The sequence below is a fragment of the Haliotis rufescens genome, unplaced genomic scaffold (genome assembly GCF_023055435.1).
Source record: "Haliotis rufescens isolate VD_foot unplaced genomic scaffold, xgHalRufe1.0.p SCAF_26, whole genome shotgun sequence".
Taxonomy (NCBI): domain Eukaryota; kingdom Metazoa; phylum Mollusca; class Gastropoda; order Lepetellida; family Haliotidae; genus Haliotis; species Haliotis rufescens.
The window spans coordinates 4,720,701-4,738,857 of NW_025963957.1; the positions used below are offsets into that span (position 1 = coordinate 4,720,701).

General features: G+C 40.0%; 1 protein-coding gene across 2 annotated transcripts; it reads right to left on the reverse strand.

Annotated features, from left to right (window-relative positions):
• Positions 1-168: 168 nt before the first annotated feature.
• On the reverse strand, positions 169-17,815 carry LOC124147341 (katanin p60 ATPase-containing subunit A1-like). Of its 2 annotated transcripts, none has more exons than XM_048402460.1 (11): positions 17,658-17,815; positions 16,905-17,072; positions 14,926-15,113; positions 14,185-14,359; positions 13,539-13,642; positions 12,258-12,363; positions 9,914-10,072; positions 5,447-5,573; positions 4,253-4,384; positions 3,613-3,739; positions 169-2,500 (listed from the first exon to the last, which is right to left on the reverse strand). In XM_048402460.1, the coding sequence occupies exons 2-11, from the start codon at positions 17,070-17,072 to the stop codon at positions 2,302-2,304; spliced, it is 1,485 nt and encodes a 494-aa protein (XP_048258417.1). In that variant the 5' UTR covers positions 17,658-17,815; the 3' UTR covers positions 169-2,301. The 2 variants fall into 2 exon arrangements, with proteins under 2 accessions (XP_048258417.1, XP_048258416.1); XM_048402459.1 differs by lacking the exon at positions 9,914-10,072 and adding an exon at positions 10,130-10,288.
• Between the last annotated feature and the right edge of the window lie 342 nt (positions 17,816-18,157).

Consider the following 18,157-nt stretch of genomic DNA (forward strand, 5'->3'; position numbering starts at 1 on the left):
TAACCTCCCTCGTAAACACATCCTCCGGGTACTCGGCACTCCCTCACTAAACCTCCTTCGTAAACTAGGCTCATAGTTTTAAATAAAACAAATATCTGGTTCTGTAGCTGTAGCTGAAACCTTTATAATCTCCCTCAAATGGCAACAGTACAACATGAGAATTCTAGGTTCTGTGACAGTGTTTAATTTATCAGATACAGCAGTATTATCAGTCAATGACCATAATATTTGTGAGGATTCATAAAGAAACTAGCCAATATACAAATATAATATATTTCATATAAACATGTCTTGTTTTGTCATCAAGCCAAGGTTTTAATGCCATATCTGCTGAAAGTATCTAGAAAGATTTAACAATATTTACATCAAGCATTCCCACAAAAGAGTAATTTTACAACAACTGCCATTTCTTCGTCTTCAAATATATATTGGCGTAATTTGGTGCATACGCAGATAAGGCATTCCTATGGTGAGTAATTGGGTTTGAGGCTGATTTAATCAATATTACAGAAGTAGCAAAGTGTGTCAGCTACATGTGTGAGTACACAAGTGGTAGACATTTACAGCTTCGATGAAGCCGGCAAGCACAGGTGCTGACAGACCATATGTTCACCATGGCTTAGGGGCCAAGACATATAGCAACATGCTTTCTTTGAAGCACTGTACTTCCTGCTAGAAATACTTGAAATGTGACCTGTGTGATCAGACTTGTCAAGCTCAATCACACAGCCTATACATATAGATCCAGGTTAGAATTAGTCTTCAGCAACCCATGCTTGCTGTAAGAAGCATTCTAATGGTATCGGGTGGTCAGGCTCGCTGACTTGATTGATGTGCTAATATTGGCAATCACTGGATTGTCTGGTCCAGACTCAATTGTTTACAGAACACCACCATATACCTGGAATATTGGTGAGTGAGGCATTAAACAACAAACAAACACTCCATGTTATTATGATGAATACCCTGGACCCATTCATAACAAAAGTTGCGTTTCTGAAAAGATGTAACCATCTCCATCTCTTTTCAATGAGAAAAGAATTTGTCTCCCTCATGAGTGCATCATGTCACAGGAATCAAGGTTTGGTAGGAAACTGGTCCCGGGTATCTATCACAATCAAATGGATTCCTATTATCATAATAAACTGAATAATCGTGGATAGAGTTTGACACCATGTTCACCCTGAACCAAATCCATAACCAGAAACTATGGAGCAAACTATGCAACAGACAGAAAGCATGCTCCTGCTTCATGCCAATAAATTCAAACATCTCAATCATGAATTGTCTCCTTAATGAATATCATTTCTTAAAGAAAGAGGGGCGGTCGGGTAGCCTAGTGGTTAAAGAGTACGCTCGTCACGCCGAAGACCCGGGTTCGATTCCCGACATGGGTACAATGTGTGAAGCCAATTTCTGGTGTCCCCCGCCGTGATATTGCTGGAATATTGCTAAAAAAAAGCGGTGTAAAACCATACTCACTCACTCACTTAAAGAAAGAATGGATGTTGCTTGACTTTTCAAGGTAAAACCCATTTTGTGTGAATGATGATTGATACGAAGATACCGTATTACATGTAGGTATCCATACATGTGACAAAAACCTTTGAGCATTGCAAGATTACAGACATGGCAGATCACAAGAATGTGTCCTGACCAAAACTCCTGTGTGACAGATCTTGACTGGGAATGTGCTATTGACACTTGTGTCTTAATGCACTTCTATAGAGGTACACTAGTGTCTGCTTCAAAAACTGTACAGTATGTGAAATCAAACCACAATCTTCAGGGAGACAGCAAACACTTTTACCATTAACACAAAAATAATCCATATATCTGCTTTCATATTATTTTACATGGTATCTATACTCACTACCAAAAGAAACACAAATACCAGACATGTTGGTTATTATATGAAAAATTACTCATATTCAAGAGGGATTAGATTGGTTCGATGCACAAACAAACTGTCTGTTGTGTGAACTGATGCTCATTAATGCATCACATATGATGTCATAGATCCATGACTCGAGATGCATCATTTGTCTCGTGCAGGATTAGCTTGTAAAGTCTGGAAATCACAAGCAGCATATTGTGATAAGAATACCGACACTCTCTGGTAACATTTGACTGACTGTTATTTCTGTCAATAATTGTTACATGTTGGAAACATCTCTTCTTAACTCACATACTTCTCTACATGTTCCTACAGTTTGTGTTTCTTTTGATGGTGAGTATACAAGTAAATAGTGTTTGTTGTTGATACAGCCTTAAGACAGTCAACCACTGAAGACTTCTATTTTACACAGATCCAAATTCTTTCATCCACTTTTCGTATCGCTCCAGGTCTTCTTTAGAAACACTCTTGTTGACTCTATGAATTGCGTTCTCGAAGTCTTCCATTGTAGTCGGCTGGATCAGCTCATCTTTCGGAATGTTTCGAATCTGTTCTGGTCGCAGTCCTTCAATTCTTCTTCGGAATGACATCATCGCAGCATCTCTAAATTGACAAAATCAAGTAATAATTATCAAAACGTATATTGTTTTGCATTGTCAAGGTTAGCAATGAATGTTTTCACCAATCCACAAGAAAAATGATATGCAGAGATACCAACTACCTGATGGTAAACGTTGTAGTCCTGAAGGAAATGCCAATAGTCTCTCCTGACTTTCACTATTCTCAGACTAGTGGACATTGGTTAATTTTGAACACTGACTGTACAGAGTAAGATCGATGAAGAGACATATCTGTGGCTAACATGGAGACTGATATTCACAAGCTCACCTTGGGACAATCTTACTGACATAGCAATTAAACCATCACAAACATGGCTCTAACAACAGCCATTACCCCTATTCTCTCTGGCTCTAACAACAGCCACTACCCCTATTCTCTCTGGCTCTAACAATAAGCCAGCAGTCACCAACCCCATTCTATCTGGCTCTAACAACAAGCCAGCGGTCACCAACCCCATTCTATCTGGCTCTAACAACAAGCCAGCGGCCACAAACCCCATTCTATCTGGCTCTAACAATAAGCCAGCGGTCAGCAACCCCATTCTATCTGGTTCTAACAACAAGCCAGCGGCCACCAACCCCATTCTGTCTGGCTCTAACAACAAGCCAGCGGTCACCAACCCCATTCTATCTGGCTCTAACAACAAGCCGGCGGCCACCAACCCCATTCTGTCTGGCTCTAACAACAAGCCAGCGGCCACCAACCCCATTCTGTCTGGCTCTAACAACAAGCCAGCGGTCACCAACCCCATTCTGTCTGGCTCTAACAACAAGCCAGCGGCCACCAACCCCATTCTGTCTGGCTCTAACAACAAGCCAGCGGCCACCAACCCCATTCTGTCTGGCTCTAACAACAAGCCAGCGGCCACCAACCCCATTCTATCTCGCTCTAACAACAGCCACTACCCCTATTCTCTCTGGCTCTAACAATAAGCCAGCGGTCAGCAACCCCATTCTATCTGGTTCTAACAACAAGCCAGCGGCCACCAACCCCCATTCTATCTGGCTCTCACAAGCCAGTGGCCACAACCCCCATTCAATCTGGCTCTAACAACACACCAGTTGCCTTGTTTTCCATACAGTGAATTTAATTACCTGCACACATTCGTAATGTCAGCACCAGAGTAGCCGTCCAGTTTTGCAGCTACGCCGGGCAAATTAGCATCCTCAGCCACCTCTACCTCCCTCAGGTTAATCTTCAACAGCTCGACACGACCTTCAGCTGCAAACATCACCCAACATTCACGTCAGTACATCAATAACACAGAATCACTGGACAATAAGGGTCTGCAATAATCACTGACAAATCAGTCGTGCCTACTGTTTATGTGACATTACCTGTGGATACAGAATACTGATATCCTGGAACTGTCACTAATATTCTACACTGATAGGTTTTGGAGGACACATGCCCATGGTTTTGTTTGTTTGTTGTTTAATGCCGCACTCACCAATATTCCAGCAACATAAGGGCGATCTGTAAATAATGGAGCCTGGACCAGACAATCCAGTGATTGACACCATGAGCATCGATCTACGCAATTGGGACACGATGACATGCATCAACCAAGTCAGCGAGCCTGACCACCCGATCCCATTAGTCGCCTCTTACGACAAGCATAGTCGTCATTTACGGCAAACATGGGTTGCTGAAGACCTGTTCCAACCTGGATCTTCACGCCCATGGTATTAAAGTTGCAGAGCATGCGATACTGTGAGGAAATGGTGGACTGACCTGTAGGAAGTGGAATGTATATCCTCTTCTCCAGCCTCCTCCTCAATGCTTCGTCCAGGTCCCAGGGGAAGTTGGTTGCGGCTAGTACCATCACCGTCTTGGAGGGATCCTCACCACAAACACCACCAACACCTGAGGAAAGTACAATTCAGTGAGCAAGTGAGTTGGATTGGGGAGTACCTCAGTTATATCACGATGTGTCAGTTTTATGTGTGAGGAACACCCCCCACCCTACCCCCACCCCCGTCAACAAGTGATGCAGATGCAATCCATTCCCACCCTCTCACAATCCATTCCCACCCATCTCACAATCCATTCTCACCCTCTCACAATCCATTCCCACCCTCTCACAATCCATTCTCACCCTCTCACAATCCATTCCCACCCATCTCACAATCCATTCTCACCCTCTCACAATCCATTCCCACCCAACTCACAATCCATTCCCACCCAACTCACAATCCATTCCCACCCTCTCACAATCCATTCCCACCCTCTCACAATCCATTCCCACCCAACTCACAATCCATTCCCACCCTCTCACAATCCATTCCCACCCTCTCACAATCCATTCTCACCCTCTCACAATCCATTCCCACCCATCTCACAATCCATTCCCACCCATCACACAATCCATTCCCACCCATCTCACAATCCATTCCCACCAATCTCACAATCCATTCTCACCCTCTCACAATCCATTCCCACCCTCTCACAATCCATTCCCACCCATCTCACAATCCATTCCCACCAATCTCACAATCCATTCTCACCCTCTCACAATCCATTCCCACCCTCTCACAATCCATTCCCACCCATCTCACAATCCATTCCCACCCATCTCACAATCCATTCCCACCCATCACACAATCCATTCTCACCCTCTCACAATCCATTCCCATCCATCTCACAATCCATTCCCACCCATCTCACAATCCATTCTCACCCTCTCACAATCCATTCCCATCCATCTCATAATCCATTCCCATCCATCTCACAATCCATTCTCACCCTCTCACAATCCATTCCCATCCATCTCACAATCCATTCCCACCCTCTCACAATCCATTCCCATCCATCTCACAATCCATTCCCATCCATCTCACAATCCATTCCCACCCATCTCACCATCCATTCTCATCTGTCAGAATATCAATTGTAACCTGTCTCACCATCCATTATGACTTTACTCACCATCCATCTGCACCAACAGTTCTGACTTGACTCTCCGACTAGCTTCATGTTCGGAGTCAGAGCCTCGTTTGGAGCAGATTGAATCAATTTCATCAACGAAGATGGTACTTGGAGCATAGAACCGAGCCTGTGACAGTAGAGAATAAACAGATAACCTGCCTGGTACACTGAGATATCCTAGATGATACACTGTTTGCATTGTGCAATTGTTGTAAATACTTCCAATGCAGTAAACAATATGCATCAACCAGTGGAAGATCGGCACATGGTTTAAAAAAACCCACAAAGAAATATCATATAATTATGTTTGTTAATTTGTTATGAACACACAATGCCATTTAGTAAGTGGTCAAATGTAACAAATGCTATATTTGGGATAACACTTTCTTTAAAAAGTACAGATTCTGGTACTTTTGTGGGTTGAGTCCCATCGGGGATTCAAACCCACACTGCCAGAGTGAGGCACCTAATCGCCAGCACAACACCAGTTGTCAGACTTTTATTTTTTGCGGAAGCCTCGGTGGCTGAGTAGGTTAGATCGTTTACTTTCTGTGCTGGCGATTATGTGCCTCACTCTGGCAGTGTGGGTTCGAATCACGGATGGGACTCAACCCAAAAAGGTATGAGGAGGTACCTTACTAAGAAAGTGTTATCCCAAATAACAATTGTTACATGTTTATTTGTTGTTTAACACCTCACTCAGCAATATTCCAGCTATATGATGGCGGTCTGTAAATGATTACGCAATTGGGATATGATGACATGCAAGCCAAACAAGTGGGCGAGACTGACCACCCGATCCTGTTAGTCGCCTCTTACAACAAGCATAGTCACCTTTTACTACAAGCATGGGTTGCTGAAGACCTATTCTAAACCGGATCTTCATGGGTAAAATATGGTATAATAACATGAATATATTATTTCATGTGTTCAATACTTGTTTGGGGTTTTTCAGACAAGGTGTTAATTTTTTTGTTGGTAGAAGAACACAGCAATATTCCAGCTATATATGACTGTGGTCTGTAAGTAATCAAGTCTGGACCAGACAATCCAGTGATTGACATGATGAGCATCGATCCACACATTTGGGATACTGTGACATGTCAATCAAGTCCCTGAGCCTTCCCACATGATCCACCTAGCTGTCTCTTCCACATGCACAGGTTGCTGGGGACCTATAGTCTTATCTAGATCCCCTTGGGTGAGTTATATATTCTGATGAAGTGTAGGCCTTACTGAATAACATAGTATCATAACTTACTTTTATCGTAACCTTTGGCAAATTAACACGATTTGTCTTACAAATATGTGATAAATCATGTGTAAAGAAGATATTGAATCGCTGAAAAACAAAACGAAACTGTCAAAAACCAAAACGAAAATGTCAAAAGCAAAATGGAAATGTCGAAAACCAAAACGAGAATGTCAAAAACTAAAACGAAAAAGTCAACAACAAAAACGAAAATGTCAAAAACAATAGCGAAAATGTCAAAAACTAAAACGAAAATACAGAAAACTATTTCCACCGCGGTGATAATATTTCCCCCGCGGTGGGGGTGGAAATATTATCACCTCGGCGGGAATATTATCACCGCGGTGGAAATAGTTTTCTGTGGTTTCATTTTAGTTTTTGACATTTTCGCTTCACATTTCAGCGACTCAATAGCTACTTGAAAGTAAATTTTCCATGTTTTCGGTTGTTTTTATACATGATTTATCACATATTTGTATGACAAATCGTGTTAATTTGCAAAAGGTTACGATAAAAGTAAGTGAAATATCAAAATATTGAAAAACAGACTCCATGTCCCTTATGGGCCACCGTACATGTGTGCTTCCAAACACATGATATTTGGTCATTTATACTTTATTTTATTGCCAGAATAGCTCCATTGTCCATACTCCACTGCAAAATTCAAGGCTGTACCAAGGCAAATCAAATACAAAATAAAAATATTCAAGTCCATACTCCAGTTTCGATATTAAATATCACTTGAGTTGCAGACACATCACACATCATAAGAGACAAAACTAATTGGAACATATTCACAAATGATTCACTTCAAACAAAGTTAACCATGGTTGCCAAATTCAAGGCCATTTCAAGGCAAATCGTGAAATTGTACTGCCTTTTCAAAGCTGAACTGACATCAGTGATTATCACCAGGTGAATGGTGACATCAGTGATTATCACCAGGTGAATGGTGACATCAGTGATTATCACCAGGTGAATGGTGACAGTGATTATCACCAGGTGAATGGTGACAGTGATTATCACCAGGTGAATGGTGACATCAGTGATTATCACCAGGTGAATGGTGACATCAGTGATTAACACCAGGTGAATGGTGACATCAGTGAGTATCACCAGGTGAATGGTGACAGTGATTATCACCAGGTGAATGGTGACAGTGATTATCACCAGGTGAATGGTGACATCAGTGATTAACACCAGGTGAATGGGGACATCAGTGAGTATCACCAGGTGAATGGTGATATCAGTGATTATCACCAGGTGAATGGTGACAGTGATTATCACCAGGTGAATGGTGACATCAGTGATTAACACCAGGTGAATGGGGACATCAGTGATTATCACCAGGTGAATGGAGACATCAGTGATTATCACCAGGTGAATGGCAACATCAGTGATTACAACCCTGTATGTGATTGAGTGAGTTGGGTTTTAACGCCGCTTTTAACAGTATTCCAGTTATATCATGGCGTGTCAGCTTAATGTGGGAGGAAAGCCCGAAGTGATGCAGGTCTCAGAATGGTGACAGTGATTAACACCAGGTGTATGGTGACAGTGATTATCACCAGGTGAATGGTGACATCAGTGATTATCATCAGGTGAATGTGAAGCCAGAGTCTAGTAATATTCTGTTCAGTCAAGTAAGCTCAGCTAATAATAGTACAATAATAACTGACACCTGTAGCCAAGTTGGGCTAGCAGACAGATGGGTTTTTGGTATCATCATACCTCACGGCTTCAGTTCAGTTCATTTTCTAGAACACTGACATTGTGACAAATTGTCATTCAAACTGTCCTCCTAAATGTTAACAAAATCAGGCCATCAAGGCCATTTGTCTTAGGTAAAATCACTGTTCCTATCCCATGCTATGTTTAAATACATGGATTCAATTTCAAAGTCAAACTAGTTACAAACAAAACTGAGAAACAAGCACCACTGAAAACTTTTTCAAAGCATAAAACAACTGAAATGATAGTAACTCCAGAGCCTTTGGGGTGGAACTGAGCAAAGGTTAAAAAATAAAGAAAAGGTTAACTGTACAAGAGCAAGTGTACATTATGTACTACATACTTCAAAGACAGCCAATTATACTCCAGAAAGCTAAAACACACAGGGTGTCTTAAGTACAAAGACTTCTACATGTAAAATGAGCTTGTGGACAAAATTTGATATTCAACTCATTTCGCACAACCTATTTCAGTTAATGATGATGGCTTTTTGATCTTTTCAATATGTCCAATGTCTTACCATGTGTACAGGAAGAGATTGATTCCTTCACAAAACTGATGGAAAGTTAATCAACTTCATCTGTGATTAGTGTCAATGTTTATGATAACTACATATATATCATGGGTGGTGCTACAACGTATCAATGATTATCTGCATGACATGATGCAGTGACACACTGGACTATATGTGTTACATGTCCAATAAATGATAGCCATGTTAAAACTTCCAGGAATACAATCAAGTTCAAGCATGTAGTGGTACATAGAGATTACCAGCCGAGTGTGTTTCATATGGTAAATATAATGTCATATTGTTTTAATTCCTAATATTACATGATATTTACAATACTGAAACACGAGCGTAATAATGTCTTTATCATGTAATGTCATTCTTCGAGTATTCAATGTTTAAGACATATTTTCCCTCAATGAAGTAACTTTAGGAACTACACATGAGTACAATGTTTATCATAGAGTGCCAAACTCTGGATAGGAGAGTTTAATGCATTATCTGATTGATAATTTATTGACTGACATTCCCAATACATTTTGATAGGGGTTTCCTGATTTGGGTGTTTCAACAGACAAACATAGACAAACATCATTTGGCACTACATGATAAATGGGTCATGGGTACCACTGTCATACATGGTTTCTTAAGTTGCCACGGTTATTTCGCTGACTGGAAACATGCCGATTATTCCAAGAATGACAAATTTATGGTAAAGAGAGTATCACCCTTGTGTGTTTCCATATCATTATTATCCTATATTAGGAATAAAAATAGTTTTACACTAGCCAAAGATACGGAAACACAATCGGCTAATAATCGAAATATTTACCCTTGAGGACAAAGTGTTCTTGGCAAATTAGGAGACCACAAGTCCTTTTGACCTCTGGTGCACACTGCACTCAAACACTCAGCATGCAGGCATCTGACCAGGGGAGATAACTCAGTGCAATCACACAATCATAATACCTACCATTTCGAAAAGTAGTCGCACTAACTTTTCAGACTCTCCATGATACTTGGAGGTAAGACTTGATGATGAAACATTAAAGAATGTAGTCCCACATTCACTGGCCACTGCTTTAGCTAGCATTGTTTTCCCAGTACCAGGCGGGCCAACCATCAGAACGCCCTGGCAGCAAGGAGAAAAAAAGAAGGCATGCACAATGAGTTACAATTGTCTCCTTACCATCTCAAACAGCAGCCTGACTAGCTTCTCTGATTCACCTCGGTACTTTGACGTGAGGCTGGAGGTGGATACATTAAAGAAAGTAGTGCCACACTCAGTCGCGACTGCCTTTGCTAACATCGTCTTCCCTGTGCCTGGCGGGCCCACCATTAATACACCCTGCAGATAAGAGTTGATGGGCAATAATTTAGTTGAAATAGTGAGAAAATATTGTCTAATGCTGCAGTAGGATATGTTACAGGCAGACCAGGGTTAATAGCATTATCGTACTGTTAATGTGAGAGTTACACAAAATACAGCTTTTCCATTGGATGAGAGGCTGGTCACATGACCACAACACCAAGGGAAACACCACCACACAAAACACTGAGGGCCTACTTCACTACACTCAATACAATGTTACATAAGGTTAAGGCAAAATAAAATTTTACTTGGAACAAATTGCAACAAAATTGATTTCACCACAATGCATTTCTACAAGGTACCAAAGACGTTTACCACTTTGGTGAAACCGACAAGCACATGTATGGTGCTTACAACTGGGGCAAACAGGGATTCAAGGTTTCTGGCATGCTCCCTCCACCTTAGAAAAACTTAAGTATCACGATACCTTAGTGGCAAGGTGAAATGGGTTTAACCTAGTGTTCAAGATTAATGCACTTATATTGAGACATAAATGCACGTGGTGTGGCTGCTTGCACTAGTCCAGACTAATGGCGGTTTGATAGTGCTAGCCTACTGAGACACCATGCCAAAGTTTCATGGATACACCACTCACACACAGCGAACAGACAGAAAAATTACACCATACCCCTTCAGTGAATTCCGGTAAACTAACGGGTGATGAGAAACTTGGTCAGTACAAATTTGAAATTAGAGCTAAAAAATAAAATCACCAGGCATGTTGATTTACCGTTTAAATTGTATTTTTTGTTCTGCTCGGCATTGTTTTACATCCAGGGATTAAGATTACCGTGTGTATTTTCTTGTAAACTAAGCCTGAAACAGCAATCTGCTGTACACACGTTTTCTTGGAATCTACCCGTGATTCGGTCAAGAAACACCCAATGATATAACTTTACAGGAATTTAATGCAAGGATTGGCAAAAATTGTATCTGAAACTATTTTTTTTTATCAGGAATAATATATTCCAATATCTTGTTATTTTAGTTGCAGCTTTTACTAAATATATTTAAAATTATTATAACCCTCAGCGAAGCAGCTGATCTCTATTGCTGGTTATTATTTTTCACATGGAACCAGTTTAACTAGTCACCGTCGAGGCTCCCGCGCACGTTATCGCGAGAACTACGAGTTGACATAGAATCGTCAAACTATAACAAATATGACTTTTAACAAGTCAAAGCATGGCATTTATGATATATGTATCCATTCTCTGTCAATTAAAGTTCATTTCAAGGCGTCAATAGTGGTAATCTGACCATGGTTGCTGTTAATAACGGTGAGTTGTGCGATCTTTCGATAGCTTCACACATGATTTCGCCAAAATTAATTAAAACAATATCAAAAGGAATTTTTAATAAAATTTATGAAATAAGTTACAAACATAAGTCCAGATATACAAAGAACACTTTTTATAGACTCTGTAATTACATGATTAATTTGCGTACTTCAGTATGGATTTGATGACATGGTATTTCCAGTGCTACGCTATCAGGGTGATGTCTTTCCCTTTGGGGAAAAACCATCACAACTCATTATTGCGTGTATAATGCACAGCTGTGTTTTTGGGAAAAAACGTGTGCACTATACTCAAGAAAATATGGTAACATCTAGTCTCTGAAATGAACATATTTTACAGAAAAAATAGTTGTTAAATTATAGTTATAAAAAATAACAAAAAGGAGCCCAGAGGCTTTCTTCATTTTCAGATACTGATACTGCAGTAATCTAGACTTGCCAAACATTATAGACTTTCAGGGTCTTTATGACAGACTACATGGGATCATTACACCACTAACTTTAACATGAGGTTGGCATACCATGACAACCATTGTCCCACAACAAAGTGCTACAGTGTTTCATGCATAAGCATATAAAGCACCCAGTCCCACCTACTAAAGTGCCACACTGTCACCACATGCAGAGTGTATCTCTAACTAATACCTTCCATGGCCTCCGAATCCCCTTGAAGAAATCAGGCACAATCAGAGGCAAAACAACTGCTTCTTCAAGTAACTTCTTCGCCTCAACCAAGTCTGCGATGTCGCCCCTGTAAACAGAAGAAGTTAGAGATCTTGTGTATTAACGCCAACCACTAAATCACTGGTAATAACTGCAAACTGAGAGCTTATTATTTGTTTGTTGAACGCAATCAGCAAATATTCAGTTGAATGATGACGGACTGTCACTGAGTGTGAACCAGGCAAACCAGGCAAACCAGTAACTCAATCTCATCAAGGTGAGGTGAAATGAGGTTTAACGTCGCGACCAAGATTATTGAACTTAAATAGCGACATGTGTGTGTGTGTGTGTGACTTTGAACCGCATTTATTTTAGTTTAACATGAATACCCAACTCAGACACAGTATACTGATTCCGAGCCGACCAGTCCTTGTTTTAGCCACCAAATGCTGAGCGCCAGGCAGGGTAACAACAAGTACCATCATTTAATGTTTTTTGGTATGACGTGTCCGGGGATCGAACCCTGTACCTTCCGCTCTCCGAGAGGACACTCTACCACTAGACCATAGAGGTGGTCTCATTCTCATATAAACAAACATCTGAGGACACGTTAGAACCTTTCACGGACTTGACCTAGCAATGAAAGGACTAGCAAGAAGTCAACATCAGCCAATCAGAAAGCAGCTTTCTCAAGCTTTACGGCACTAGTTTCAAAATTGGGTGACTTATATTTTAGACTACAATTTTAAAAATATTTATTACAAATTTGAAAATTAAACAAAAGAAAATTGCTGAATGTCTAATAGACGACCGAAGAAGGCAGTACTTCCTACTGGCTACGAAAGTCTCTTCTGAACCAAATGTTTATCCCTTTTAAGCAAGAGACAGACGATTATGAGTCATACACCTGATAACTGTCATTCGGAATACCCTGTGTTAACCTTTGCAAGGTTACATGGTTAGAAAACACATTCCGACTGTCACTTTCCCGGACTGGTGTGCAACGCTTTGATTGGTCAGATGAAAGGTCATTCTGATAATTCTGACTGGTAACCAATGGCAGGTGCCTTTGATGTGTAAGAGGTACATTTGGGTTCTTTGTTATATGTTGAAAGTGAAGAGGGAAATTGCAATATGTTGTGTCTGAAAAAGTATAGTAACATCACAAATATCCAAATTCCTGTAATTCTTTTCGGGTCAATTAAACACTGCAGAATCCATAAAACCGTGAACCATTTTTACAAACAACAATAAATGTATTACCAATGGACATTTGGATTTTTCTGTAGAATATCTCTCTCAAGATGCTCCACCAAATCCTTATCATATCCACTTGAGTCAAATTTCTTTTCAGATTCTTCATCATGCTGAAAAATAAATAAATAAACATAAAACCTCGCTTGAGTTGGTCACTGAGCATTTGCTGAGAAAGTTTCTGTACAGCCTCAATTACCACTAATGACAGCTGACAATGAATTGTTGAGATAGAAATTAAATTAATTAAAGTAATTTTTTATTTGAGTTTATCTTCAGAAAAGAAGCCCAACAACAGTTTTCACTTGCAGTGTGAGGTCAGCCCTACCTCATCATTCACTAAATGACTGGCTTTTCAACAGATTGATCTGTCTTTGATTATGGTCATGGGTAAACTTTGGTCCATCTTTCTTGTGGGAGACAGATGCTGCTCTATGGGTATCCATGGTATTAGCTGATCAAGCTAGGAAGACTGCAGTATCACTCAGTTGATCTCAACATACTAAGGTGCTAAGATTACTTGCATTAACAAATCAGGGGCTTGGATTTTCATCCACATCAATCAGTAGAAATCATTAATTCAAAAACACAAGCATCTCCAAATATGACAGACCTTTCTCCCCCTAGTTTTGTTAACCCAGAACTTTATGCCTACCTTGTTTTTCTTCTCTCTTCCCTTGTCTCTAACCGGCTCCTTCCCCTTGTCAACACCTCCATACGAAGGGCCTTTCCGCCGGTCTGAACTCGGTCTGGATGGGGCAGCTCGACCTCGACTTGGCTCAGCTCTCCTCGGCGCAGCCTTTTCACGACCTCTTATTTGAGGCGTTGGTCTGCACAATGAGAACATCCATGGAATCAATATTCTTTACTGCTTATCTTTACTGTACGTAATACACTGTTTAGGTTCAGAAAACATAAATCTGCAATACTTATTATGCTTAATGACAAACAATTTAATGTTTGTTAAACATGCAGAACTGTGCAAGAGAAGTGTCAGTGGTAAGTCCCAAAATAAGCATCAACATTCAAAATATTTGATTCAGGAAACAAAACCATGACACAGATTGGTCAGTAACAATTTCTTAATTTTCTTGACTTAGCATTCTACTGATGACTGTATTGACTATTCATGTTTGTTTGTTAGATGCTAGATGATGGTGGTCTGTATGCATTAACCAAGTCAGAGAGCCTGACCACCAAATCCTGTTAGTCGCCTCTTATGGCAAGCATGGGTTGCTGAAGACCTATTCTACGGGTCGACTATTAATGTGATGGAATGTGACAGAAGTGATAATTTCAGGGTTGAAAGTGAACTGATGGGTCGGTCGGGTTACTGGAAACACAAGTTTTAAGGGGTGTTTTTGCCTTAAATAAACAAAAGCTAATTGATGCTAACCTGTGTTCAACTGGAGTTGGTGGCGGCCACACATCAGGATCTCTTGTTGGTTCTTCATGTCTCGGATAATCATGGGGAGAAAATTCTCCATAATTTGCATTAAAGTTGGAATTTTCAGTCTTAAAACTTGACAATGTACTACTGATGTCTTTGACTTGTTCGTACTCCTGGGCGATCTCCTGACGAACCTGTTGGGGGGGATAGTGAGTGAGTGAGTGAGTGGTCATGCTCAGTACCATCACAGCATGGACAGTTACAACATGTTACACCAGGCTGATAGCCACAACATAACAAGATCACATACAGAATACAACCAAGTCTTCAGCAGCCAAACCAGAAGCTTATCACGAAAGCATCAATGAACACGTACAGATCACCTAGGTCACAACTGGAGCAACTATTGGGAACATATTAATTTAATATGTCCCCAATAGTAATTTAACCGACAATACTTTTGTTACCATGGTGACATCCTTGACTATTCCAGTGTTTCATTCTATTGTGATAATTACCATTGACCATTTGTCCCCATAGCTTTGTTTCGGAAGTAACATCACTACTCCACTTCTCTTATCATTAACTCAGTCAGGATTTACCTGGGTTATTTATATTGGGGGCTGAGGAGACTCATAGACCCTAATTTTGGGGGTCCGAAGCTGTAAAATTGGGGTCCCAGAGAAATGTAAAACAATTAGGACAACAATGTTATTTCCAATAATACAGCTTCCTTCCTTCCGTGTTTTTATCTTATTCATATATTGACTATGTAATATCCTTTATTACTTTTACTCATGTTTGTTTGCTGAAATTTCACTTGAAGATGCACTCAAACTTCCCCTGTTGAAAACCTTTTGTAAATCTTGTTGTTTTGCCATCCTTTAAAGTTTGAAGCACAAACTTGAGACAGATGGATACCTGTTACATTGCAGTTACAAATAGATACAGTCGTGCCTCGTTTATACAGACACTTGCGTCGTTTCACAATTGTCCGTATAAACGAATTTCCGTATAACTGAAACCAGCTTCTTCAAGACATACACGTTTAAAAAAATCTGTCAGGGAAGTTTGAACTTTACCACATATTGAGGTTTGAATTTATACAATAATTCCAAATTGTCCAGATCGCCTGTGTTCTCGTAATATGTAATCAAGGTCTCTATACAAGCACAAGCCTCCACAGACGCCATGTTTATCGAATGGGATTACATGTACAATAAACAAGCTCGTCTCAAACATAACTCAGTGTCACTTGGTTAATTGACTTCTCACGAATCAAAGGATTACCACCAGCGGAAGTGTATTGTCCGGATAAGTGAGACAATTTTGTGTGCATTTCAGTGGTTTGTGTATGAAAATGACCATCCAGTTCCAGAAACTGAATTTCCGTATATACATGTAAATTTATATAGTAATTATTTTGTTTTGAATGAAAATCGTCCGGGAACCGAGGTTTCCGGATATCTGAAGTCTGTATAAGCGGGGCATGACTGTACGGAATTCCGCAACTGAAATGGAACTATAATTGATAGCACTAACTACAAATTTGTGAAGCAATCAAGTTTGTATTGTACTTTTGAATTAACAAATTTTTCTGTGTCCTCATGGATGCAGTCTGTATTGTTATTGCATATGTTTTTACGCTTAAAGAATGCAGGATTTTGTTTCTGGTAATCCCTGCATTGTGCAGAATTGCTCTTACTCATGAATCAAAATGCTTCATATTCTCCTCATAGGAACTTTGCTATTAGATATACATTCAAAATCACAGCTTAGTTTAAGCGGTAGCTCGATATACTTAATCATAATAATGGTCACAAGTCTAAACAAGTTAAACAAATTTTAAGCTTGATTACTCATAAATTCATAAATTTGGTTTTGAATATTTCAAATAAACATTGACATAGAAATAACTAAATCCCATATATATATGTTCAGACAGAAAACATATTTTATCTGTTTACTCTTTGCTGTTGCAATACCTGTTGCCATTTCTCTTTCCGCACTGAATCCTTAATAGTCTGTACCAGGCGCTGTATCTGCTGGATCACACCCTGATAGTACACCAGGGAGGTTTCATAGTTGCCTAGCAACGCACTCTCACGCCCCATCTTGGTGTTCTCACTGATGTCAGACAAACTGGCACTCATCTGAAATATTGAGAGGAGCTATGTAGGCGAAACCCCAAGACCCGTTGTTTGCTTCATTAGCAAAGGAAGATTAATATTTACTTCATTCTATACATACTTGTTCTTATTTCGATGAATTATTCACAATCACACAAAAAACTGTTAGATAGTGGCAGTTAATCGTTGATGGGCAATCATTGAATGAACAATCTCATTGCAAACAATATCAGTCTATGGCCTATCACCATGATCACAACTGAACATCACACTGTAAAAAAATCTAGTCGCCATGGTTGCCACATTTCAAAAATTTGGTGTGATATCCGTTTCTTAAAAAAAATAGATAAATAATCGATACATGTCGATCACGGTAAATACAATATTGCTACTAGTCATAGATTCTAGAAACAATGATGGTGTAGCGAAGGTGGGAAGCTGGGACGCCTGATTACTGTACTAAATGATTTTGAATGTTTGCCAGACTGTCGCCATAATTGACTGTCTGAAGTTTGAGTTTTTTTGACACCGAAAAAATCAACTGATCAAGTAGGTTCATACCCTTCCTCTCATTAAAAATGACATATAAGCCAATCAAGCCATACATACTCTGTCTTCTCGTTGTTATATATTCACGGTGTAGGTGGATATTCAATTATATTGAAGAAGAGGGCACATAAACATTAAAATGCTCTCTCAGTTGCAACTAACTATTAAACTATTTAGCCAAACTCTCCCACAACGCTTAACGACTTCGCTATGTTCTTACTTTGAAGGCATAAAGAGCGATGTGTCGATGCGAGGAGCTTGTGGCTTGTTGTATCGTACATTCCTAACAACCAGTAACATTTCGGGCGCCTGAAGTAGGTTAACTGGTACCCCTGTTAGTATGCGCGGATAACTATGCGCTAAGCACATTGTCTAGACGGTAGTCCGGTCAACTGAAAAAAACATCGGGCTTGCTCGGCTGATTCCGCTTCCTATGTATGACCCACTTGAACTGAGTTGAACCGAGTGTTACAGAAGCAATTTGGCACCACAGAGCTCTCGAAACTTATATTTTCGAACTCAATGCTCTCAGAAGTTGCTGAAGAAATGTAATCGTTCCT